Consider the following 25,170-nt stretch of genomic DNA (forward strand, 5'->3'; position numbering starts at 1 on the left):
AATAACTGAGTCTATAACACTTTATTATCACAGCCCTAGGAAATGCATGCATTGCTTGGACACAGCTCTACTAGGTCTGGTTAACCCAAGAGCTGACCCTCTGACACTCTCTACCCCCCTCTCTCTATTCAGATTTGTTGAGTAAGAAATACCCTATTTCAGTTCTCCTTTGCATGAATCTCCAGCCAAAGCCAAAGGCCACCATCCTGGACTCAACATCTTGATTACTTGGGGTTTGTTGCAGTCCTAATGTTTCTAGAGTCATTTAATTCAATAAATATTTAGATTTTGTTTGTTTGTTTTGTTCTGTTCTGTTTTGTTTTGTAAGACAGGGTTTCTCTGTTTAAAAGCCCTGGCTGCCCTGGCACTTGCTTTGTAGACCAGGCTGGCCTTGAACTCACAGAGATCTACCTGCCTCTGCCTCCCGAGTACTGGGATTACAGGAGTGTACTATCATATCTAGTTTAATTCAATAAATATTTAAAGGAGAAAGATTATCATTAATTTTTGGTAAAACTGAAACTTGGTGGCCTTATTTGAAAATTATCCTGGTCATTTCTGTTTAAAATATACTTATCTTTTGCCTAGAAATCCATGTTTGGAAAGTTATTTCAAAGAATTGATATTCCTATATTTAAAGACATTTATTTTCTGTATTGTCCAAAATAAAAACAATGGAAAGGGCAAAGAAGGGAGACAGGGACAGACAGAAAGACAAACAAAAGGTAAAGAATTAAACATACTTCAAGAGGGTAGATAGGTAGTTAAGTAATTTCAGAAAATTTTCAACATATAACATTCAGCCAGTCAAAAATTTTATGAAGAGATGAGTAACATGACTTAGGAATAGGTCTGTAAATTGTTTTGTTTTTGGTTTTTTGGGTTTTTTTGGTAGGTTTTTTTGTTTGTTTGGTTGGTTGGTTTTGGTTTATCGAGACAGGGTTTCTCTGAATAGCCCTGGCTGTCCTGGAACTCACTTTGTAGACCAGGCTGGCCTCGAACTCAGAAATCCGCCTGCCTCTGCCTCCCGAGTGTTGGGATTAAAGGCGTGTGCCACCATGTCCAGCTTGTAAATTGTTTTTGTTGTAATTTTTATTGGAAAATAAATATACAACTTGGAATGGAATTGAGGCAAACTGTGTCATAAGCAGCTTTTCTTTAAGTGGCTACAGACAGGTTAAAAAGCAAGTAACAATCAAAGAAAGTGTTTTGGGGACAATACTAGCAGGACAAAAAATAGTGTTCCAGTACCTGGATAAAAATACCTGTTTTGCAATAGTGCAACTTTTAAGTACATATTGTCGACTATCCATAGTTCATGCAGAATTACAGCTCCACACTTCAACAACAACATTCTGACAGCTCTTAAAAGCTACTTTTTAAGAGGTATAACCCAGATGTTGCAGAAGGGTTTAGATATATCCAGAGTAAGCCACATGCAACATGTTAATTGATCAATTTTCTAAAATAAGGTTTAAGGACAATGAAAATAAGATAAGGGGAGAAAACATGGAGGAATGAAGTCCTAATTACTATACATGCATATTTTTTGACAGTAGGGGGGAAACCTTTTACAGATAATTTACAAGCAAAGAAAAGGCAAATAAGAAATTTTGTACAAGATATGTAACACATTCTGTAGTGTCTTGACTTCGCTGTCATCATTTGTACAAACTCTTTATAGTTTACCTGACCGTCCCCATCACTGTCTGCTTCCTTGATCATTTCATCAACCTCTTCATCTGTTAACTTCTCTCCAAGGTTTGTCATCACATGGTGAAGATCTGCTGCACTAATATAGCCATTGCCATCCTTATCAAACATACAGAATGCTTCTCTAATTTCTTCTTCATTGTCTGTGTCTTTCATTTTTCTTGCCATCATTGTCAGAAAGTGTACCAGTACCATTTGCATCTACTTCTCTGATCATGTCCTGCAGCTCTGCTTCTGTGGGATTCTGCCCCAGAGACCTCATCACTGTCCCCAGCTCCTTTGTTGTTATTGTCCCATCCATGACCTTGTCAAATAGTGAGAAAGCTTCTTTGAACTCTGCAATCTGCTCTTCAGTCAGTTGGTCAGCCATGTTGCAAGGACTACAGATTTCCAAGACAAGACCAAACAACCACTTGATTCGCTCGCTCCACTTGGACTCTGTAAATTTTTTGTTTGTTTGTTTGTTTGTTTGTTTGTTTGTTTTGTTTTTTTAAGACAAGGTTTCTCTGTATAGCCCTGGCTGTTCTGGAACTTACTTTGTAGACCAGGCTGGCCTCAAACTCAGAAATCAGTCAGTATGTTGTTCTGTTGTATGACTCAGAAAATTAAGCATAGGAGCTTAAATAAATAGAGATAAGATTTTCTAATATAAGATGACAGATACATGTAGACAGTTCTTGGCTGATATGGCGACTCATAGATGTCATTTACACGCAGGTTTCTGGAAGACTCAAGCTTTATTTTCCGTATGTGTGGCTATTTTCCCTATGATGATAAATGGGCTTGCACCTGAAATATGCAGCTGATTTATTGATAGTACGAAGGAATAACAGCAAAAGATATATTCCACAATTATCTATCCTGTTTTTTTCCTAGAAAGCCACAGAGAACTTTCTTTCTTTTTTTTTTTTAATCTCATTGGTCAGACATGATGTCCCCATGCAGCACAGTGACATACAAAGTGTTGCATTGTGTTTAAATTTGTGTTACATTTTTACTTGTTTTGTATTGTGTAAGTGTGTACACATGTGTCTGGGCATGCATGTAGATGGAGGTCAATGGACAATATCCTGGAGTCAGTTCTCTCCTTCCACCATGTGGGTCCTGGGGATTGAACTCAGCTCATCTGGCTTGATGGCAGGTCTATTTACTCACTGAGCCATGTCTAGGACTTAAGAGTTTGCAATTTGAGCCAGTGTAGTTTCATGATGAGTTAGATGAAAAATTAAGACAGACAGGCACCATCAATGCACAAATGGAAAATGCAGCTGGCCTCAATTAAAAAGAAATACACAATATAAATAAATTACATGGAAAGATTGCAAAGCAGAATCAAAAAGAACTTCAAGAAAGATAGTGGTGATAAGATGCTGAGAAAGAGATAAAGGTGTGCTTGTAGACCTCGGGAAATACGGCTAATAACAAAAACAAACAGAGAAATCCAAACCATACTTGCAATGTTCACAAGGGATTGTGGGTTAGAATGATTGTCACTGTAAATTCACTGATTGTAACAGATGTACCACAACAGTCAGGAATGTTTCTAGCAAGAGTAAAGGTGTGGAGTGTGGATACAGTTTTCTATGGAAACTCTACTTCCTACCCAGTTGTGCTAAGACTCTGACATTGTTTGGAAAAACAAAGTCTACTTTAAAACACAGAATATCCCCTAGTGGTGGTGTTGCACACCGTTAATCCCAGCACTTGGAACAGAGAGGCAGTTGGATCTGTGAGTTCGAGGCCAGCCTGGTCTACATAGTGAGCTCCTGGATAGCTAGGGATACATGGAGGAACCCTGTCTTGAAAAACAAAGCAGAATGAACACAAAAGAAACCACCAACACACAAACAAAACAAAACCAAATGATAACAAAATTATAAAGTATCACTTGTGGCTACCCAAGTACCCACAGATACATTTTAGCAAATGTTGGCATCTTTTGGATAATTTTAGAAATTTTTTTAAAAAAACAAAGCATTTTGTATTGTTCAAAACTAAAGCTGAGTTTGAAGCCAGCCTGGTCTAGTGAGTTTTAGGCCAGCTAGGGATATTTCAGGAAAAAAAAAATGTTAATTATTCTTGTGAGATGGAAAGATGACTCAGCAGTTATAAGGGCTTGTTATTTTTTCAGGGAACCCAGGTTCAATTTGCAGCACCCATGCTGTCTCACAACCATCTACAACTCTAGTTCTGGGAGGATCTGATGCCTTCATAGACCTCCTCAGGCAATAGGACAGTCACATATGCAGACAGAACACACACACTCAGAGAGAGAGAGAGAGAGAGAGAGAGAGAGAGAGAGAGAGAGAGAGAGAGAAGAGAAGAGAAGAGAAGAGAAGAGAAGAGAAGAGAAGAGAAGAGAAGAGAAGAGAAGAGAAGAGAAGAGAAGAGAAGAGAAGAGAAGAGAGGAGAGGAGAGAGGGAGGAGAGAGGGAGGAGAGAAGGAGGGAGGGAGAGAGGGGGGAGAGAAATCTATAAGAATTTAAAACACTGCTGACTTGAAGAATAAAAACTACAGTAGAAATTCCTATATTAGAAGCAAGAACTCTGGAAACAGTGTGAGAAATGTGTACTATTGATTGAGCAAACACAGAACATAAAAGGGAAAAGAAGAGAGACAGGAATGTTAGTGAACTGAGGGGAAAAAAATGCCTCAAGTAGAAAATATTCAGTGACTCAATTAAAGGAAACTCTTTGGATTAAAGAAAGCCATGGATCTGTGGGTTTCCGAGGTACGCCAGTTCAAGGGTAAAGCCGAGGAAACTTGGTAAACATATCTCCTGCTAAAGTTACTCAGCCTCAATGACTTTACTGAACCTTAGAGACAGCCATAAAATAAAATAAAATAAAATAAAATAAAATAAAATAAAATAAAATAAAATAAAATAAAGCTGGAACAATGCAGGGAGCCTGCAGACTGCACTCCAGGTCACTCAACCAGTGTACATACTAAGCTTTCAGACTTCTGAAGGAAAATGGGACCTGCTAAGTTATAGCCAGCTGAGATGCTGTCTGGATGTGCTTTAAAAAGCGTTCTAAAACACAAAAGAAAAAAAAACAACAAAATAAAAATAAAAATAAAACACAAAAGTACAGTGGGGTGTGTTGGTGACCAGCCTTAATCCCAGCACTTGGGAAGCAGAGATAGGCAGATGTCTGTGAGTTTATACATATGCATATACATACATATACTTATTCATACATGCATATGTATATGTATGTATATGTATAGACACATATATTATAACTAGGAAAACTCATCTAATGAAAAGATTCAGCTGATTAGGAGGACCAGGAGATGACATAAAGTAACAGACTCAGGGAATGTGGGATCTGACAAAATCCAATTTAAAAAAATGTAAATTTAAATAATGATCAAAAGCATTACAGAGGAATGGAATAAAGTGGAAAAAAGTCACCAAGATTAAAATTTGCTAATCCTGGGTTAAACAAAGCTGAACAAAAACATTAAGATGGTAAAGAGAATTTTCAATGATAAAATATGAATTTCCATTGATATGAGCGGAGTCATTGTGTTCTCTCCCATAAAATTGCCTGTGTTGAAATCCTAATAGCTAAAGTGGTAGTATTTGGCAAATACCTTTGGTATTTAATTAAATCGTGACTCATAGGATGCAACTGGTGGCCATATGAGGAAAACATTCTTTTAAAGGCTGTTTTGAAAGTGTGTCTTCAAGTCCAGTATATCGTCCACAATCGGGTAGATTAGTAATTATCCAGCAGGAGATGTACAGCAACACTGATGCTTGCTCCCAGGCTTTCAATGGAAACAGTGAGGTATGTTACAGATGTGGAATAATTTACATACAACACACTTAACTCAACTGCCATCAGATTGTAGGATCTAAGTCATCTATAGGATGGAACACAGGGCCCCCAGTGGAGGAGCTAGAGAAAGTACCCAGGGAGCTAAAGGGATCTGCAACCCTATAGGTGGAACAACAATATGAACTAACCAGTACCCCCTGGAGCTCGTGTCTCTAGCTGCATATGTATCAGAAGATGGCCTAGTCGGCCATCAGTGGAAAGAGAGGCCCATTGGTCTTGCAAACTCTATATGCCTCAGTACAAGGGAACGCCAGGGCCAAGAAGTGGGAGTGGGTGGGTAAGGGAGCAGGGCGGGGGGAGGGTATAGGGAACTTTCAGGATAGCATTTGAAATGTAAATAAAGAAAATGTCTAATAAAAGATTTTTTTTAATTTTAAAAAAGAAAATGAAAGTGTTGCCAATTTTACCTGTAAGATGTTACTAATTATTCATATTATGTCCCATTCCAGAGACATTACAATATGTCTTAGGTTCAATCAAATGAATATGGAATTAGAAATGAGAGATAAAACATAAGCAAAGAAAATGTTAATAAATACGACAATGGGGGGAAAAACATAAACTGGGGGCTGGAGAGATGGCTCAGCGGTTAAGAGGTTAAGAGCACTGATTGCTCTTCTGGAGGTCCTGAGTTCAATTCCCAGCAACCACATGGTGGCTCTCAACCATACATAAGGAGATCTGATATCCTCTTCTGGGGTGTCTGAGGATAGCTACAGTATATTTACATATAATAGATATTTAAATTAATCTTTAAAAAACCATAAATTGTATATTTTCTGATGGCAATGTGATAAAAACCTGTTAATAACAAACAAATTGAGCCCACTTTTATTACAGCTACCCTTTCCATCTGTGAAAAATGTTCTAAGACCCACATCGGATGCCTAAAACCTCAGATATACTGTATTTTTCTGAACTCTCTATATACTGTATTTTTCCTATGCATACACAACTATGATAAATTTTAATTTATAAATTAGTACAGTACAATTAACTACAACAAGTGATAATAAAATGCAACAGCATACTGTAATCAGGTTGCCAGAAAGCCTGACTACTCCTGAACCTGCAGACTGGCTCATTACTAGTTAAATACAGGAACTGAAACACTGTAGTCTTTCATCTGCACCAAGATAGCTAATTAATAAATGAATAGAAGAGAGCTTAGTCACAGTATGGATGCACTGCAGAGTGATGCATCCCAGTTCAGGAGGAATGGACGGGAAGGCATAAGATTTCACAAAGCTGTTCAGAATGGCATAAATTAATGTGGTGGAAATGTTTTCATTTAGTGGTTTTGTTTTGTTTTTTTCCCATTCATAGCTGACTAAAAGCAGTTGACTGAAAGTTTGGAAGACAAAACTCCGGCCAGCAAAAGACTATAATACAAGACTTCTAGAACACCAAAGGGGCCGTTAGCTCCAAGAATATATAAAAGGTAATTAATACAATCTGTGTAATGAAGAATTATTAAAACAACTAAAGCAATAATCAGAGAAAATGGTGTATCTTTAAGCATTGTTCTTAACTAAATATGGAAGATGAGAACAAATGGTTAGATAACTCACTGGTGAAGCCAAAAATCAGCAAACAGGAAGAGTCAATTTATTAGATAAATATAATTATAGTAAATAGAACAAGAATTCATAGACATCAATAGTAGTATCTTCCTTAGGAAAAAAAGACCAAAAAGGCAGTATAGACAACAAGAAAAAAGGTTAACAAGAACCAAAATCTATATGAGATTAAGAATGCTCAACATGGGCTGGTGAGATGGCTCAGTGGGTAAGAGCACCCGGCTGTTCTTCCGAAGGTCCGCAGTTCAAATCCCAGCAACCACATGGTGGCTCACAACCATCCGAGATCTGACTCCCTCTTCTGGAGTGTCTGAAGACAGCTACAGTGTACTTACATATAAATAAATAAAATCTTTAAAAAGAAAAAGAAAAAAAAAGAATGCTCAACATACAAAGAGCTTGAAAGAACTAGAAGTAAATATTATAACAAAAAATGACCTAGCTCTAGTGACGAAATGAATATTCTCTTTTAGAAGAAACATTTTTTAAAAACACAAATGGTGTAATAACTAAGATTAGTGTATCATTAAGCATCCTTCCAAGAGAGAAAAACTTCTCACAGAAAAATTTAATTTTTTTAAGGTACTGAATGAATAGAGTGGGCTGTAGGGAATAATGTGGGCGTAATAGGTATAAGAAGCAGACACCACCCCCCACCCCCCAATCAGGGAAGGAAGAAGGAAGAGGTTGGTGTTAGCAAAATCTAAGAACCTACAGCAGAGGCCTCACAAACCTAACACTCACATTTTAGTCATAGGCATGCCTTTCAAGCTACTACTGCTGTCACTATGTTTAGAGCTAGGACTCAGACTTCTGCAGAAAGTCATTACTGTGGCTGCTACATCTTAGTAGACACCATGATGCTGGTTCTGAGAGTACCAAAAGAAAAAGATGTAGACTGTAAAAGGAGTCTGTCTTCCCTGAGCTCACACTTCAGTTTTCCTCCAGTTTCTCTTACTATTAACAACACATGATTAAAAACAAACCAGGCCAGGCGGTGGTGGCACACCACCTAGCACTTGGGAGGCAGAGGCAGGCGGATTTCTGAGTTCCAGCCTGGTCTACAGAGTGAGTTCCAGGACAGCCAGGGCTACACAGAGAAACCCTGTTTCGAAAAACAAACAAACAAACAAAAAAAAAAAAACCTGCAAAGGAGACCACAAAACAAAATTTGCAAACTTCCAGAATTTTTATGTTGTTTATGGTCGAGGAGTTAAAGTTTCAATGTTTTGGTAGAATATATATATATATATATATCATTACATATACACACACATATATATACACATATATATGAGATGTTCATGTCAATATTCAAATATTCATCAGTGTGTAGTGAGTCTTAAAGCCTTTTTTTGTGGTTTATGCATCCATATCACATGCTTGAAAAAGAGGGTCTGCCAATGTATTAAGGGAACAATGCCCAACAATTTTTCATCTAGAAATTAGGAATAGTTGAATACTACAAAGTCTATTAATATAATTTCCCATACTAACTGATCACAAGAGAAAAATTACAAAATCATCTCAATAGTTGCTATGGAGACATTTGAGTGAAATCATTCTTGATTTTTAAAGCCATACGACATATCTGCTTATCAGCATCAGAGTATACTTAATACAGAAATAGTTCATGCATCTAGTTCAAGGGTCATGTAGCAGATATTCTACATATCAGACATTTACATTACAATTCATAGCAGTAGCAAAATTACAGTTATGAAGTATCAACAAATAGTTTTTATGGTTGAGGGTCACTACAACATGAGGAGCCGTATTAAAGGGTCAGACCATTAGCAAGGTTGAGAACTACTGATCTAGTGGCCTTTTTTCCAATATTCTAGTTGAGGAAGGACAACCAATAATTTCACAGATTAGTAACGATAATACAGACTGTGATTAATACTCTAAGGACTATCAAGAGGATAATGGGATCCTCAATATGTTAATGAAGATTTGTTTTAGATAGGATGGTTAAAAAGTCCTCTGCATTCAGAGGGTGATGGCACAAGCATTGAATCCCAGCTCTGGGGAGGCAGAAGCAGATGAGTGTCCAGGACAACCAGGGAAACACACACAGAGAAACCCTGCCCCAAACAAGCAAACAACAACAACAACAAAATCAATAAGAAACAAACAGATGGAGAGGCAGAGAAACAAAAAAAGTGACAAAGAAAGAAATAGTAAAGAAAAAGAAGACTTGTAATCTAAAAATAAGGAATGAAGCAGCCATATACAAAGCATTAATACAATCCCAGACAATAACACAGGAGGTGAAGGTGAGAGATTGAGACAAGTCCTAGATATGAGGCTCAAAGGAGAAAGTGTCAGGTGATCTCCATGTGCCTGCCTGCCTGCCTGCCTGCCTGCCTGTCTTATTTTATTTTTGAGACAGTCTCACTATGTAGCCTGGGCTGTCTCAGAACTCTCTATGTAGATAAAGCTGGCCTTGAACTCAGAGAATTCCATCTGCCTCTTCCTCTCGAGTACTGGAATTAAAGCTGTGTCTTGTCACTTTTATTTGTTGGGTTTTTTTGTTGTTGTTGTTGTTGTTTTGGTTTGGTTTGTTTTGGTTTTGTTTTTAATGTAGTCTAGGCTAGCTTTGGACTTGTGATACTTCTGCCGCAGTTTCCTAAACAGTGAGATTGCAGGTATCCACTGTGAGGTTTAACAAGACACCTATTTTTTTCTTCAGTCACAAATAAATTTAAAAATAGGGAAACAAAAACTAAAGAAGGAGTCCATTGCTGGGTAAACAGTGTCAAAGGCTAACGAACCACATGAATCATTATGAAAACTAAAAAGTGGATTTGCAACAGAAAGTGGCCAGTTTTCGCAAATGATAACATTAAGCCTGATGTAGACAACTGAGAAATGACCAGAAAGTAGAAAAAACTGTGGGAGAAGGTAGACTGTGAAGGGAAAGATAGAGATTTGATACCTGGGGAGGTAACCAAGACAGTTTATCGTTAACAGTGCAGTAACACTTCTTATACTCAAGACCCTTTTAGTTAATTATATCTTATAAGAACTAGAGGCCAGCCGGGCGGTGGTGGCGCACACCTTTAATCCCAACACTCGGGAGGCAGAGGCAGGCAGATTTCTGAGTTCAAGGCCAGCCTGGCCTACAGAGTGAGTTCCAGGACAGCCAGGGCTATACAGAGAAACCCTGATTAGAAAAACAAAAAACAAAAACAGAACTAGAGTTTGGGGCAGGCCTTCAAAACAATTATTTTACTACAAACTATACTATTTTCCTATGATTCAGATTCCCATATCACATTACCTCCACAGGGTCCCTTCTTAATGCGTAATAGAAATTTTAAAATAATCATGATCCAAAGGAAATTCTCACTTCTTTTAAACACCTGAGTGTTAACTCTGTCTTCTTTTGAAAAATTGACATTCTTGCATCTAAATAAAATGTCATCAATTATATTGCCCCCACTTTCTGAACGTACAGAGAACAAAGCTAGTGACCACCACTTGCAACTTTAAGCTACTTGATTCCTTCTTTTTGCATCCTGACTGCTGACCTAACTTTCCCCTTCACTCTGCCTTTCCTCCATACATGCCGACTTCTTTCCCCAGTGAGAGGACCATCTTTTAAGATAGCTTACGAATTCCAATGGGATCTTTTTTTTTTAAATTAGGTATTTTCCTCGTTTACATTTTCAATGCTATCCCAAAGGTCCCCCATACCCACCCCCCCCTAATCCCCTACCCACCCACTCCCCCTTTTTGGCCCTGGCGTTCCCCTGTACTGAGGCATATAAAGTTTGCAAGTCCAATAGGCCTCTCTTTGCAGTGATGGCCGACTAGGCCATCTTTTGATACATATGCAGCTAAAGACAAGAGCTCCCAGGTACTGGTTAGTTCATATTGTTGTTCCACCTATAGGGTTGCAGATCCCTTTAGCTCCTTGGGTACTTTCTCTAGCTCCTCCATTGGGAGCCCTGTGACCCATCCAATAGCTGACTGTGAGCATCCACTTCTGTGTTTGCTAGGCCCCGGCATAGTCTCACAAGAGACAGCTACATCTGGGTCCTTTCAGCGAAATCTTGCTAGTGTATGCAATGGTGTCAGCGTTTGGAAGCTGATTATGGGATGGATCCCTGCATATGGCAATCACTAGATGGTCCATCCTTTCGTCACAGCTCCAAATTTTGTCTCTGTAACTCCTTCTATGGGTGTTTTGTTCCCATTTCTAAGAAAGGGTCAAGTGTCCACACTTTGGTCTTCGTTCTTCTTGAATTTCATGCATTTGGCAAGTTGTATCTTATATCTTGGGTATCCTAAGTTTCTGGGCTAATATCCACTTATCAGTGAGTACATATTGTGCGAGTTCCTTTGTGATTGGGTTACCTCACTCACGGGTCTATCTGACCTTGTCTCCTAAACACTACCTCCAGTCTCTGTTCCAGCCTTGTTAAGTGTCTTTGCTCTTCCAAGCTTACTTTTGCTTTAGGGGCATTGCACTGGCCACTTCCTGTGCCTGGCCTGGCCCCGCCCTGCCCCCATGTCTACATAACTTACTTCCACTACTTCCTTTCCTGAGTTCTAAATTACTTGTTCTGCAAATACCACTTTCCTGCAGCTGACACAGTTTGAGAGATTTAAACTTTACTGCTATAAACATTCATATTCATAGTATAGAGATTTATGAATTAAGAATATTCTCCAATGGAGCAGCACTGGGCATATCAACCATTCCAGGGTAGGCCTCATGTTCAAGAGTAGTTGGCCAACATATGGATCCCACAGTTTTTTTGTACGTTTTTATTTGGTTACAGTTTGGTGTTTTTTCGGGAGAAGAGAAATCATATTTTGGTTTTTTTGGTTTGGAGAGATTCTGTTGTTGTACTGACTTTTAATTTGTTTTTCAAGAAGGCACTTAAAGTTGGTTGGGAAGGGGAGAAGACTTGGGGGTGGGGAAGAATATGATCAAAATATATTTAAACTGAAAAATTGTTTTAAATAATAAAAATATAACAATAACAACAATAATAAAGAATATGAGTTTGCATGGAAGTAAGAGACTTAATGAGAGTAGGAAAGATAGAAAGTGAGAAAGGAAGGAAGGAATGAAAGAGGGGAAGAAAAGGAAAGAATGAGTATAGTTTGAATGGGGCCTGTCTTCCACTGACTGATCTAATTTGAACACGTGGCCCCAGCTGGTAGCAGTGTTTTGGGAGGGTGAACCTGTAGAAGGCAAAGCCTGGCTAAAGAAAGGTAGTTTAGCAATATCATTGGGAAGCTCCCCCCACCCCCAATTTCAAATTAGAAAAAAATACAATTTGAATACAATTCCCAAGAAATGTCTTACTGTACAAAACACAAATAAGCTACAAAAGTATAAGTATTTCTTTTCAGTTACAGTTCCCATATACAGTATATCATAGTATATATTAGCACAACACAAAATCTCAGCCAGCAACACCCTTACATTTACTATCTACCATTATCTTTGTATTCTATGGGAAATATATCTCACTGACTTGGGGTTCTAATGCAGTGAAGGGACACCATGACCATGACAACTCTTATATAAAAGAAAGTATTTCCTTGGGACTTGTTTACAGTTTCAGAAGTTTGTCATCATGGCGGTGGTGTTGAGATATGGCAGTATGTAGACTGACATGATGTTTGAGAAGTAGCTGAGTGGCTTCAAAGGCAGCAGGAAGAGACAGAGCCACTGGGCCTGGTTTGGGCTTCCGAAACCCCAAGGCCCACAGATTTCTTCCAATAAGGCCACACCTTCTAATTCTTCTTTGTAGTCCCAGTCTGAGAACTAAGCATCCACAGACTTGATCTTATGGGGACCATTCTTATTCAAATCACCACACCTTCGCATGTTTCATTAACCCTGTAAGGTAAGGAATTGTGGTTTACAAGAGGTACAGCTGGCTTCTGAGAACACAAGGGAAAGAAAAGATAGTAGTTTATAGAGGGCTGGGGAAGGGTGACAAATAATTATGACTTGAGACTTTTTGCTTTTTACATTACATTGGGTGAAACACTTCCACCCCTCACCCCAAGTAAATAGAAAATTCACTAGAGAAGTAGATTTTGATACATAAAATTAATTTTGATACATAAAATTACTCAGAAATTTCTATGGTCTTTTTTGTGGGTGTGTCACAATGAAACTTTATCAAAATGACTTTAAAACCAATAAATGGATAAGCACAATAAATACAACAGTAGTCTTTAAAAGAATGCACAATTGGGGCTGGAGAGGTGGCTTGGTGCTACTCTCCCCGAAGTCATGACTTCAATTCCCAGCACCTATATGATTGCTCACAACTATCTATAATGGGATCTGATACCCTCTTCTGTCATGCAGGCATCCATGCAAATAGAGAATGCATATACATAAGTAAATAAATCTTTTTACAAAAAGAATGTAGAGCCGGGCATGGTAGCCCACGCCTTTAATCCCAGCACTCGGGAGGCAGAGGCAGGAGGATTTCTGAGTTTGAGGCCAGCCTGGTCTACAAAGTGAGTTCCAGGACAGCCAGGGCTACACAGAGAAACCCTGTCGAAAAACCAAAACCAAAACCAAAACAAAAAAAGAATGTAGAGGGATGGCGAGATTTCTCAGTGGTTAAGTGCACTGACTGCTCTTCCGAAGGTCCTGAGTTCAAATCTCAGCAACCACATGGTGGCTCACAACCATCCATAATGAGATCTGACGTCCTCTTCTGGTGTGTCTAAAGACAGCTACATTGTACTTATAATAATAAATAAATCTTTAAAAAAATGTAGATTGTATAGTGAGTCCTTTTCTGTTCTCTTAATTTATTATATCATAGGTGAACACAATTTTCCTTGTATTCCTTGGTACTCCTTGGGGTTTTCTTTGTTGTTTTTTTGTTTTTGTTTTTGTTTTTGTTTTTTTGAGCCTATTGAACAGCATTCCAAATAACTAGGAAGTCAAAGTATATAACATTTCCATTTTAATTTCTGGGCCCATGAGGAAAGAAAATAGATAATAGAGGAAGAAAAGGGAGAAGAGAAGATAGAAAAGGAGCAACGAAGGATATGGATTGGAGAGAGAAGGGGAGGGGACATCCACTGTTTATGGTCTAGAAGATACACTCCAGAATGGTGTTTTCAAAGAGAGTCAAATAAATGTCTTATACTTAAACAAATAAAAAATAGATTTTTGACTAAACATGGCATTAGGTAGTAATATCTCAAACATTCTATTTGCTAGCCAGGGAGGCATTACACAAATAGTCCAAAGAAATGTGAAACACTTGAACGAATTGGTTGAATGTATGGAAGTTATGGTCCCAGCAGTAGGTCAAGAACTACATTATGAAAGCAGCTGAACTGGCTGTTAGAAAGGCAGCAAATTTGCTTCAACTTGTATATAATGAAGTAGAATGTGTTGCCTGAAATTAAATGGAAAAAAAAATAAAACACCCTGAGAATGGAATGAACAAACACTAAACCTTGGCTTCGGATTTCTTAATTTAAAACCTATCACAGAGTCTCAAGAATCTTCAATTTGGAATAGTTCCAATTGGAATTCTGCATCCTAAAGCCTATGATTCAGATAATCCCCCTCTGGTAAAGGAAGAGACGAAATAAGACTGATGTGTTTAATATCTGGCCACAGTATTCTCGGTTTTTTTTCCCCTCTTACTTAACAGATATTTTTGCTAAGCTAATCAAAGGTTGCTCTTTCTAAAAACCTAGATCCAATTACTACATAAATCATTTCAGCAATCCTGCTTAGATTTGAAACTAGTTTAAATCAGAATTGGAAAGACATTTGAGTCCATTCTAGGAGAAATCAAGGGGTCATTTCTATGGATACCATGTAGTACTAAATAAATATTTACAACAAATACTGCTGAACAAATTATGCCACACATGAGTGTTGTTATAATTCTGGCCAAGATAATCGCTCACTTTGCACCAAATGAAATTACACATGGCACTCAGAGTTTTAAAAATTAAAAATGGGTTTCCTTGTTTAATATTTTTTCCAGGAACAAAATGATAATTAGAACAAAATCAAGGTACCCATTAATGGCATACTCATAAATTTATTTCCAAATTTCTAGTAATTGTGGTATCATTTAGGAGACAAAGAAATTGATCATATGTTCCAGTTGGATTTTGTACTGCTCAAGACTAATGCTGACACAAAATGCAATCTTTGCAAGCTAATTGGCTATGAAAATCTGTGCAACCTAGCTAAAAGCTTACATAGACAACATAGGTCTCTGATCAGATTCAGGGAAGATAGGAAGGCATAGGGAGACAACTCAACTAATGTACTCCTTTAAATTTTTAGGTTTAGAAGGAGAGAGATTACAAAAAGAATACCCAATATGAGATATTTTTAAGTATTTCCAATCATAAGCGATCAATCAGAATGACAAAGGTGAGTATCCATGCATAAATGTGCTATACAAATGATTACTTAGAAATAGATTTTAGGGAGTTATAGAAAAACATTCCTTTAATAGGATCACCTTCAAGAATGTCACCTCTTTAACACTAAGATCCAAGAGCCAATAAAAATCAGAATTTTCTTTCTATGGTAGTGAAGATTGAACATACAATCTCATACAAATCAGTTAAGTGCTGTACCACTAAAGTACACGCCTAGCACAGGGGCCCAGCCTTTAGTCCCAGCACTTGGGAGGCAGAGGCAGGAGGATTTCTGAGTTCTAGGCCAGCTTAGGGATACACAGAGAAACCCTGTCTTGAAACCACTGATAAGTCTAGGGGTTTATCAGGATGACCAAGATAAAAGGAATACTACATCCATTCTTTGGCTGTATTTAATTGAGCCTACTTTCTTGCCCCAGCCCAATGTCAAATTCTTGCCAAATTCCTAGAAGTGGCTCTCCAAAATCAAGCATAACATATATGCAGGAAATAATCAATCAAATGTGTCAGTCTGACACATTTTCACAAGTTGAACATCCCCATTTGACAAGCATCTAACACCTTGCTGAAGAAACATCATCATGTCATTGTTATTTAGTTATTGTAGATTTCATTGTGAGACACAGTCCCACCATGTAACTGGAGTGGCCTGAAGCTCTCTATGTGGACAAGGATGGCAGACCTGTTTTGTTCTTTGTTGTTGCTACTTAGTTTATTAGCTTTCTAGTAATATTTCAATTCAAGTTTTTTTCTTTAACTTGGCAATTTCATTTTATGAGTCTTCCTAAGGATTTATTATTTTCCTATTTTTATCAAAATCTTCTATAGTTATTACTTCTTTTGAGTCACACTTTTTTTACAGACTTATATAATTTATTTACTATCAATTTCAGCCTATTAATTTTGCATATTACTTTTGCTTCTTACTCATGATTATGAGATTAGCCTACACATTCTATCTGGACAGTATAATAAAATATAGATGAAGTCTCTAGATTATAGCATCTAGGTTTTGTTTCTTTCATTATTTGAGTCAGAAAAATAAATACTGTATAAGATACTTACTGATGGGACATTTGAAAGTGTCCATTGGGTAATATATTTATAACAATATAGTCTCAATAAAATGCAAATGATGTTAGAGTTTGATCATGTGAAGTAGGTAATTAATTCATCTTTGCTTCCTATTTTAAGTTTATGTTACATACTTTTAAACTATGAATTTGATTTCAAAGAGGAACGTTCTCATTGTATTTACTTATTTATTTATTTATTTATTTAAGCTCCAAATGCTGTCCCCTTCCAGTCCTTCAGTTTTGTTTTTGTTTTTGTTTTTGAGGGGGGAGTGTTGTTCTTTTTTTTTTTAAGTGGATCTTGGCATTTGAAGAAACTAAATAATTAAGTTTATTTTATTGCTTTAATTTTTTTCTTTTATTTTTTGGGAGGTATAATATTTCATCATTTCCATCTTTCCTTTCTCTCTCAAAGTGCTCCCATATCTTTTGAATTCATGGGCTCTTTTTGCATAACTTATTGCTACACACATATAGGTATGCATATAAAAGTTCCTATTTGGTATTTTTAAAAAGTTACAACAGGTTTTGCCCTTCTTTTTACCTGTTATATTAAAATTTAATGTATCATTATCTACGTAGAATTCTCAAATAAATAGAATTGCTAAGAACAAAACCAAAGTTATTCATTAAAACTGTAAGTTTTCAGCTGGGCGTGGTGGCGCACGCCTTTAATCCCAGCATTTGGGAGGCAAAGGCAGGCGGATTTCTGAGTTCAAGGCCAGCCTGGTCTACAAAGTGAGGTCCAGGACAGCCAGGGCTATACAGAGAAACCCTGTCTCGAATATATATATATATATATATATATATATATATATAAATATATAATTAATATAATATAAATAATATATATATTATATTATTAATATATAATATTATATTATATATTATATATTATTATTAATATATAATTAATATAATATAAATAATATATAATATATTATTAATATTATATATATATATATATATAATTTTCCCTATACTCAGAATTTCTGCCATGACACTGTTCCTGTTTTATTTATTTTATATCCACAGAGGTCAGAAGAGTGTATTGAATCCTTCTTGAGCTAGAGTCTCAGGTAGTTGTAAATCACCTCATGTGGGTGCTAGGATCAGAACTTGGGTGCTCTGGAAGAGTAGCAAATGTTCTTAATCACTGAACTATCTCTCCAGCCCCTATTTCTAGTTCATATATCATGTAACAGTGGTTGATCTGTAACACTACAAAAATATTCTCTAACTCTATAAGAAGGAAGGTGGTCATTACCGTGAGAGCTCAGTAGAACACTTAGCAAGTTTGCTCATACTATTCTGTCTTCTGGATCTTGGTATAATTAACAGGATTCATAGCTGACTGGAAAAAAATACGCCAAAAATACTAAATAATGAATTGATATCCCTCTGAAGGAGCTCTCCAGATGTTTAATCCCACTTTGCTCTTTGTACAGTACTCACTGGTACCCATTACCAGTAGTTTGGATGAATATAGTGAACAGTTAACAAATGTGTAGGTAATATCCAAGTGTAATAGAGCACAAAATCAGAATTCAAACTACTGAAACATGCTGAAGTAATGATCCAAAATCTACTTAGGTAAAAGTAATAGAAAGTTTTGTATTTTGGTCCACAAAATCTCTTCTACTTAGTAATAGGATACACAAGTTTTGTTGCATATACAGCAACATATAAATGTAACCTAACCATTAAAACAAGTCCCTTAAATGCTAGGCAGCATTCTAAGAAGTTTTTATTTGTTGCGTAGTAAAAGAGCATTGCATCTGGCACTGGAGAATTAGGTCTAGAAAAGTTACCATTTACAATAAAATAGGTGCTTTCACCACTCCTTTTTGTCCCAGGAAAGGTGGTACTTGGAATGAGGTCCAGATGTGAAACTTGTAGACATGCCCAAACAACTTCCAAAGACAGTGACCAGGACGAGCTCAACCCAAAGCATGAATTTGTTACAAGAACTGAAGGTAACTGACTTGAGATGGAGTGGACTCAGGGAGACCACTGCTAGACTCACACGCCAGCCTCTATGTGCTTCAAGACTTTCTGAAGAGCTCTAAAACCATTGACCTGATACCAGAGGATGGAAAGCACAAAACGTAGGCAAGGGTGACCACTTGGTGGAGATGTTGTGAGCAATTTCAATACAAGCAGAAGGTTGGACTACATGGTCTTTAAAGGGAGAGTGCAAATGTCATATTTCCAGAACAGTTTTCATGAAGATATTGCTTCTAAGTTTTGTATCAGTGTGATCAAAACTCTCCTTTGTCTTGGCTTGGGGGCGGTTTCTAGTCTTAAATTCTTACTTTCTGTCCAACCCCAAGCCAGACCTTTTTATTTCTTCATTCCTTCTTCTTCCACCAGTTCACTTTTGCTCACAACTTTGCTTTGCAATTTCTGTTCGCCTCTAAAATGCCTTGTTCTCCTAAGCCATCAAAGAGACGCAACAGGAAGGGTAATTTGCGAATTGACTGAGGTGGGGGGGGGGGTTACAGGGGGATGATGAGCCAGTCAAGCATCACTTCCTGGTTACTGATTAAAGAAGGGATTCTACCATTCAGCATTTAAGAGCTTCTCAGTTAGAGCTTAGGACAACGTAGAGGGGATGCAGGATCTCAGACCAGGCTTCTAACAGGAATCTAGCACGCTGGTTAGAAAAAGAGAGACCTTGGCGCCTCACCTGAAGTCAGTACTCAAAAGCCATTTACTCAACTGATCGTTACTAGGGTTCTCTTTAGGCAAAAGGAATCCTGGACAGGTCGCTGGGAGCTTTCTGTCAATTCCAGATCGAGATAGGGAAGGTGCCTGGAGCAACCAGAGAAGCTGCCTAGTTTTTACTGGGCCTGGCCCAACCCGTTTAGTACCCATGTGACCCCCGGAATCGTTCTTTATTTTTTTTACAGCCTTGCTTTAGGAGAAAACTGGCTGCAGGCCGGTTGCCAGGGACGCCTGCCATTAGCTCTTCAGGGCCAGGGTGAAAGAGGACACTTGGGGGGAGGGGTTTATGGCTTCTGACTGGCTAGGGCCAAAAATTCATTTGCATAAGTCTCTCAGAAGCTTTCTGATTGGCTGGGGCAAGAAGGGTGGCGATGGGGTGATTCCAAGGGCCCGGAGCTCTGGCCTGAGGACCTTTTCGTTCTGAAGTTACCCGGTGGGTGTGAGTTATTGTGTGGGCAGGGGGGAGCTGGGAGGCCCGGTTTGGGAAGTTTTGCCGGCAGGTGCATGAGCCATTACCTGGCAGAGTTTTAGAAATGTGTAAGAACAGCAACCGAGAGTCAAGACACTAGAAGATCCAAGCAGAAGGAAGGAAATTGATCCAGATGAAGGATGGAGGCCAAAGGGAAGGGGCTAGAGGCTTTCTCCACGGCTTAGCTAATTTTCAAAGTGGGATGCCTTTACTAGGCAGTTGGGATTTCCGTTTTCTGGGAGCTGTTAGAGAAAAGAAGGCAGGATTCCAGCATTTAATAACCCAAAGCAATTCCAAATTTTCATTAGGGTGCATACTTAAAATATCCAGAGGGTCTGGGTCTCAGAAGGGGTCAAACTACATTTTAAGTTATGAGAAACATCAACTACTGGTAACCAGGTAATGTGTTTTTCTAAAGCTCTCTTCCTTGGCTCTTGTCTGCCATAAGGGTTAAAACAAGCCTGGACTGTTTTGAACACCTCTGTGCAGAAGAAGTGGTAAAGGTGAGGGTGAGGTCCTCTCTGGTTCATCTTAGCCTATTTCCCTATTTTTAAGGGTTCAGACTCTTGGCAGAAAATGCCTCTAAACTGTGATGAAGCCCTAAGTACTTTACAGTGTACACAGTGAAGAGTTTTACCGCCGATACCTCATTGAACCCTAATAGAACCCTTTGCCATAGCCCAAGAAGAAGTTCCTTTTTATTGCTAAAGCAACACTGGAAATTTTTCTCTCATGGGAGACACTCCATTTTGTTGACAAACAGAGGGTGGAAAAGTTTTCAAATCTGGGCATAAGAAGAGAAAGGCTGAGGTTATTGTTATGTGTCAGGTTTACACAATGCATGTTTCCCATCTACATTCTTCTTTCCACTGATCTCCTTAGCTCCACGGGGCAGATAACAAACATTATTTCATGTTTAAAAGAACATGGGACACTGAATCAGAAGGATGAGTAGCTGTCGTTCCAAATCAAGCTGGCTGGCTGGCTGGGACTGTGTCTCCATACATACATACATACATACATACATACATACATACATACATACATAAGAAAGCATTGGAAGCATGGGTTATGATCTAGAACCAGTAAACCAGAGGGAGATGGAGATTTGCCAGTCTGGGTTCTAGAGTTACCAATGACTTTTCTGTCTGTTATCAGCTCTTGTTCCCTTCAAAATTGAAAAGAGACATGATTTTCGGTAGACAGTACCAGTCCTTCAAGAAAAAACAAACAAACAAACAAACCCACATGCATAAGTGTCTCTCCTTGTTTGGGGCGCTTTTTTGTCTTGCAGGGGAATGCCATACTAAAACTTCCCCCCGAAGACTTTAGTGGGAAGAAATTTAAAATTAGAAGCCTGAGTCATCTTATCTGGAGGAATGGAAGAGCTGACTGGAGGTTGAGGGATGTGGCAAAGGAAATGAGATGGGAAATGAGTATGGGCTCAGGGCTGGGAACCTGAAAGAGGAGTTTCAAGTGTAAAACTTGAAAGGTAGATCCAGGGCTATGGTACACAGCTTAGGCTTATTAAGTAACCCTTGCTTAAGAACTATCTTTTGAAAGGAGCACTTGACACACACTCCAGAAAGTTATTGGGTATACTCCCATTTTTTTTCTTTAAATGATAAGATATACCCAACACCAGTCCTAACTTCTGCCACCTTCTCCTAGTCTTTTTGATAGCCAAAAGGGCCACAAGGCCCAAGTTCACACTCCATTGCCATGCTCTTATCTCTTGGTGGGGGACACAAAACTATAGATCAGATGACCAGGGTGCTCTTCATACCTGGCAGCAGTAGTAGGAAAGACCCCGCCAGGAGGGAAGCAAATGCCTCAGTGTTCCCATCCCCCTGCAGCTGACCACGACCTGGGCCGTGGAGGGAGCACCCCATGTCCACGTGCATCCGGCATGTCCTGCTAACTCTTCTTACATAAGATTCCCAAGTATGGAGTCAGGGCAGCTGTGAATCCCTCTTACCCGACGTCTAATAATAAATCGAGGCTAAATTTCCGGACTGCAGTCACTCTAGGTTCAGGATTGAGGGGCTCTTTTGCAACCCGGACACACAAGCATTCCGGTCATCCCACCCGGAGAGTGCGCGCCAAGCCCGCCCAGCCCGCGCGCGCCAGTCCGCCCTCTGGTTTGGACGGCGGCTCCTTGGGCTCAGTGCCTCGCCCTCCCTCCCCCAAACAGCTTGTTCTGGGTTTGGTGCTGGGGTGCGGCCGCTCCATCCTCCCAGCCCTACCCTGCCTTGCCCTGCTGGGCCGCCCTGCCTTAGCCCGGGTATCAGGCGAGAGGCGGAGCCACCCGGCGTGCCCCGCCCCCGCGGTAGAAAGGGTTGGGCGAGTGTTACTCGCGGTCAGGGCTGGGACCTTTTATCTGTGCTGCTGGAGGAGGTAGGAGGAGGAGACATCAGGGGTGGTCCTGGGCGCCTGGGACACCTTTCCCGGACTATAAATTGAGCACCTGGAATGGGCAGGGGGCCGGAGCAACCACAGTCGCCCTTACTCACAGTCCGATCAGTGACCGCAGCAGCGCCCTTGGGCAGCCACCGTCCGCAACGCAAGCACTGAGAACCAGGGGATTTCGCAGTGCAAGAGGTGGGTGTCCCCGCCCTTTGGCAGCCCGGGCTAATATGGTTGCTTTCGCTTAGGTTTTAGAAGGGAGAAACCAGAGAGTCCGGGATGGGGGAGATTTTTTTCTCCTTTTTTTTCAAAGGTCTTCTGCTAGTATTGGAGGAGGTGATACCGGCTGGTCCCAAGGAACCACCCTTGTGCCTTCTCTGGCCAGCCTTGGTCAGGGTGGGAGCATCGCGCGGACCGGATGCCGGGCATCCTAACCGGGTGGGTAATTTGTTCTTTTCGTCTCTGTCTCCCAAGCAGAAAAAGGCTAGACCCAGCCACCCACCGTCAATCCTGAGCCAAAGATAAGAGCAGCCGGGCCTCACGAAGGGCTGAGCTGAGAAAGAAGCAAGTTAGAGAGGGCGGAGAAGGATCTGGGAATCCCGTCACACCGGCTTCAAGCAGGCTCCCGGCATCAGCCTCTGAGAGCGCTTGAAGGCGGCATCGCCAGCGGTCTATCTCCGTGTACCAGCGTCCCTGTGTTTCCGCGCCCGCTCGGCCACCATGATGCAAATCTGCGACACATATAACCAGAAGCACTCGCTCTTTAACGCCATGAATCGCTTCATTGGCGCGGTGAACAACATGGACCAGACGGTGATGGTGCCCAGTCTGCTGCGCGACGTACCCCTGTCCGAGCCGGAGATAGACGAGGTCAGCGTGGAGGTAGGCGGCAGTGGCGGCTGCCTGGAGGAGCGCACGACCCCGGCCCCAAGCCCGGGCAGCGCCAATGAAAGCTTTTTCGCGCCCTCCCGGGACATGTACAGCCACTACGTGCTGCTCAAGTCCATCCGCAATGATATCGAGTGGGGAGTCCTGCACCAGCCTTCGTCTCCGCCGGCCGGGAGCGAGGAGAGCACCTGGAAGCCCAAGGACATCCTGGTGGGCCTGAGTCACTTGGAGAGCGCGGATGCGGGCGAGGAAGATCTGGAGCAGCAGTTCCACTACCACCTGCGCGGGCTGCACACCGTGCTCTCCAAACTCACCCGAAAAGCCAACATCCTCACCAATAGATACAAGCAGGAGATCGGCTTCAGTAATTGGGGCCACTGAGGCGGGGGCTGTCCCCGCTGCCCAGCACCCTCTCTCGGGTCGGCTCTACCACCCCTCTCTTTCCTCCAAGCTATTTTCTTCCTGGTTGTGGGGCGCGAAGGGCACACTGTAAAGTTGGGCTGTGTACTTGGTGGGGTTAGTGTGGAGAAGAGGGCCTCATCGCGAGAGCAGAGGAAAGTAGTCGCCAGAGAGGGGGGTTCAAAGACCCCCGGAGGGGGCCTACTCTGTGTTGGTGGGAATGGAACTGGGCCGATGTCCTTCATTCAGCCTGTGCCTTTCTTGGGGTTTCTTTTCTGTTTTTCTTTCCGGAAGAGAAGGGCCTGAGAAAGGGCCATGCCAGGGCACAGTGCTGGGTTGCCACACATGGGAGGGCAGCTTCTAGCCGGGTGCTTGGGGGAGGCGGGGCTCAGCCTCCTGCTGCCCTGCCTTGAGCTGCCAGAGGAGGCCTTGGCGTTGCTAGGATTGCGTCAGTTTTCCTGTTTGCACTATTTCTTTTTGTAACAGTGACCCTGTCTTAAGTCTTTCAGATCTCTTTGCTTTGAAACTTCGTCGATTCCATTGTGATAAGCGCACAAACAGCACTGTTGGTAACCGGTACTACTTTATTAATGATTTTCTGTTACACTGTACAGTAGTCCTGTGGCACCCTATCCCTTTCACGCCACCCCTCCCCCGCCCGTGTGTGTAAACTGGCGATGTGCCAGCTAGGATGAAGCTTGCCACTCGGCTAGCGAAAATAATTAACATTATTATGAGAAAGTGGATTTATCTAAAGTGGAACCAGCTGACATTATATCTGTATCGTATGGAGAATGATGAAGGGCTCCACTGTTGTTATATGTCTTGTTTATTTAAAACTTTTTTTAATCCAGATGTAGACTATATTCTAAAAAATAAAAACGCAGATGTGTTAACAAAACTGGACAAGTGTGTGTTGCTCTTTAATCCACCAATGAGTGGCCAAATCATTAAAAAGACGTGTCCTTTATTTCCCTGACATTAAGTGTTATTTTTCTCTGATATTTCCAGGTGGTGGCTAGTCATCTCTACAACTATTTCCTTTTGACAAGTAGCTACTAGGGAAGCTTTCTAACAGTTCATTTTCAAGATGGGATCAAATATCCCAAGAAGAAGTTAATAAATATTGCAAGGATCTGTGAAACTACATAGAGTGTCTTTCAGCCAATTTGGCTAGCTTATAGCAATATTTAGTTAGTGGAAGTGTTTTGAAGCCAAGACTCTAAATTTCCCTTGACTATGGAGAAGTGAAAAATTAACAACATCAAAAGAAAAAAAAATCCCATCTAATAGCAATGCACTCATCTTGCAGGTCTTTATATAAAAATATTATATGGAAATCATGGTCGATATTTTAAAAGGTTATAGCATAAATATAAGCAGTGCCCTTCATCAGGAGTCCCCAAGCATTGTCTAGATTTTCAGTGACCCATTCAGCATTTGTGGATAGCAGATCTGATCAAGGCTGCCCTAAGTCTCTTAGGAATGCTTTTTAAGATAGCATTCCTGGGAGAAGTCAGAACAGGTGAAACAACAGTCTGCATTTTCTTTATTTCATTGGGTTGGGGGATGCATGCCAGGTCAACCTCAGTTTTCACCAGAAGTCATGGGGCCATTCTTTAAACTCATAGGACCTGATTTTAAAATCCACACGA

General features: G+C 40.3%; 1 protein-coding gene and 1 pseudogene across 2 annotated transcripts; one reads left to right on the forward strand and one right to left on the reverse strand.

Annotated features, from left to right (window-relative positions):
- Positions 1,070 to 2,151, reverse strand: Gm14480 (predicted gene 14480; annotated as a pseudogene).
- Mid1ip1 (Mid1 interacting protein 1 (gastrulation specific G12-like (zebrafish))) lies at positions 22,084 to 24,421 on the forward strand. 2 transcript variants are annotated; one of them, NM_001166635.1, is made up of 2 exons: positions 22,084 to 22,423; positions 22,703 to 24,421. In NM_001166635.1, exon 2 carries the CDS (start codon positions 22,949 to 22,951, stop codon positions 23,495 to 23,497), a length of 549 nt encoding a protein of 182 aa, NP_001160107.1. In that variant the 5' UTR covers positions 22,084 to 22,423; positions 22,703 to 22,948; the 3' UTR covers positions 23,498 to 24,421. The 2 variants fall into 2 exon arrangements, with proteins under 2 accessions (NP_001160107.1, NP_080800.1); NM_026524.4 differs by having other exon boundaries at positions 22,706 to 24,421.
- Positions 24,422 to 25,170: the final 749 nt, after the last annotated feature.

Source organism: Mus musculus, chromosome X, assembly GCF_000001635.26.
Source record: "Mus musculus strain C57BL/6J chromosome X, GRCm38.p6 C57BL/6J".
Lineage (NCBI taxonomy): Eukaryota > Metazoa > Chordata > Mammalia > Rodentia > Muridae > Mus > Mus musculus.

Coding starts and splice junctions, on each gene's coding strand:
- Mid1ip1 (NM_001166635.1), top strand. CDS start 22,949: ATGATGCAAATCTGCGACACATATAACCAGAAGCACTCGCTCTTTAAC.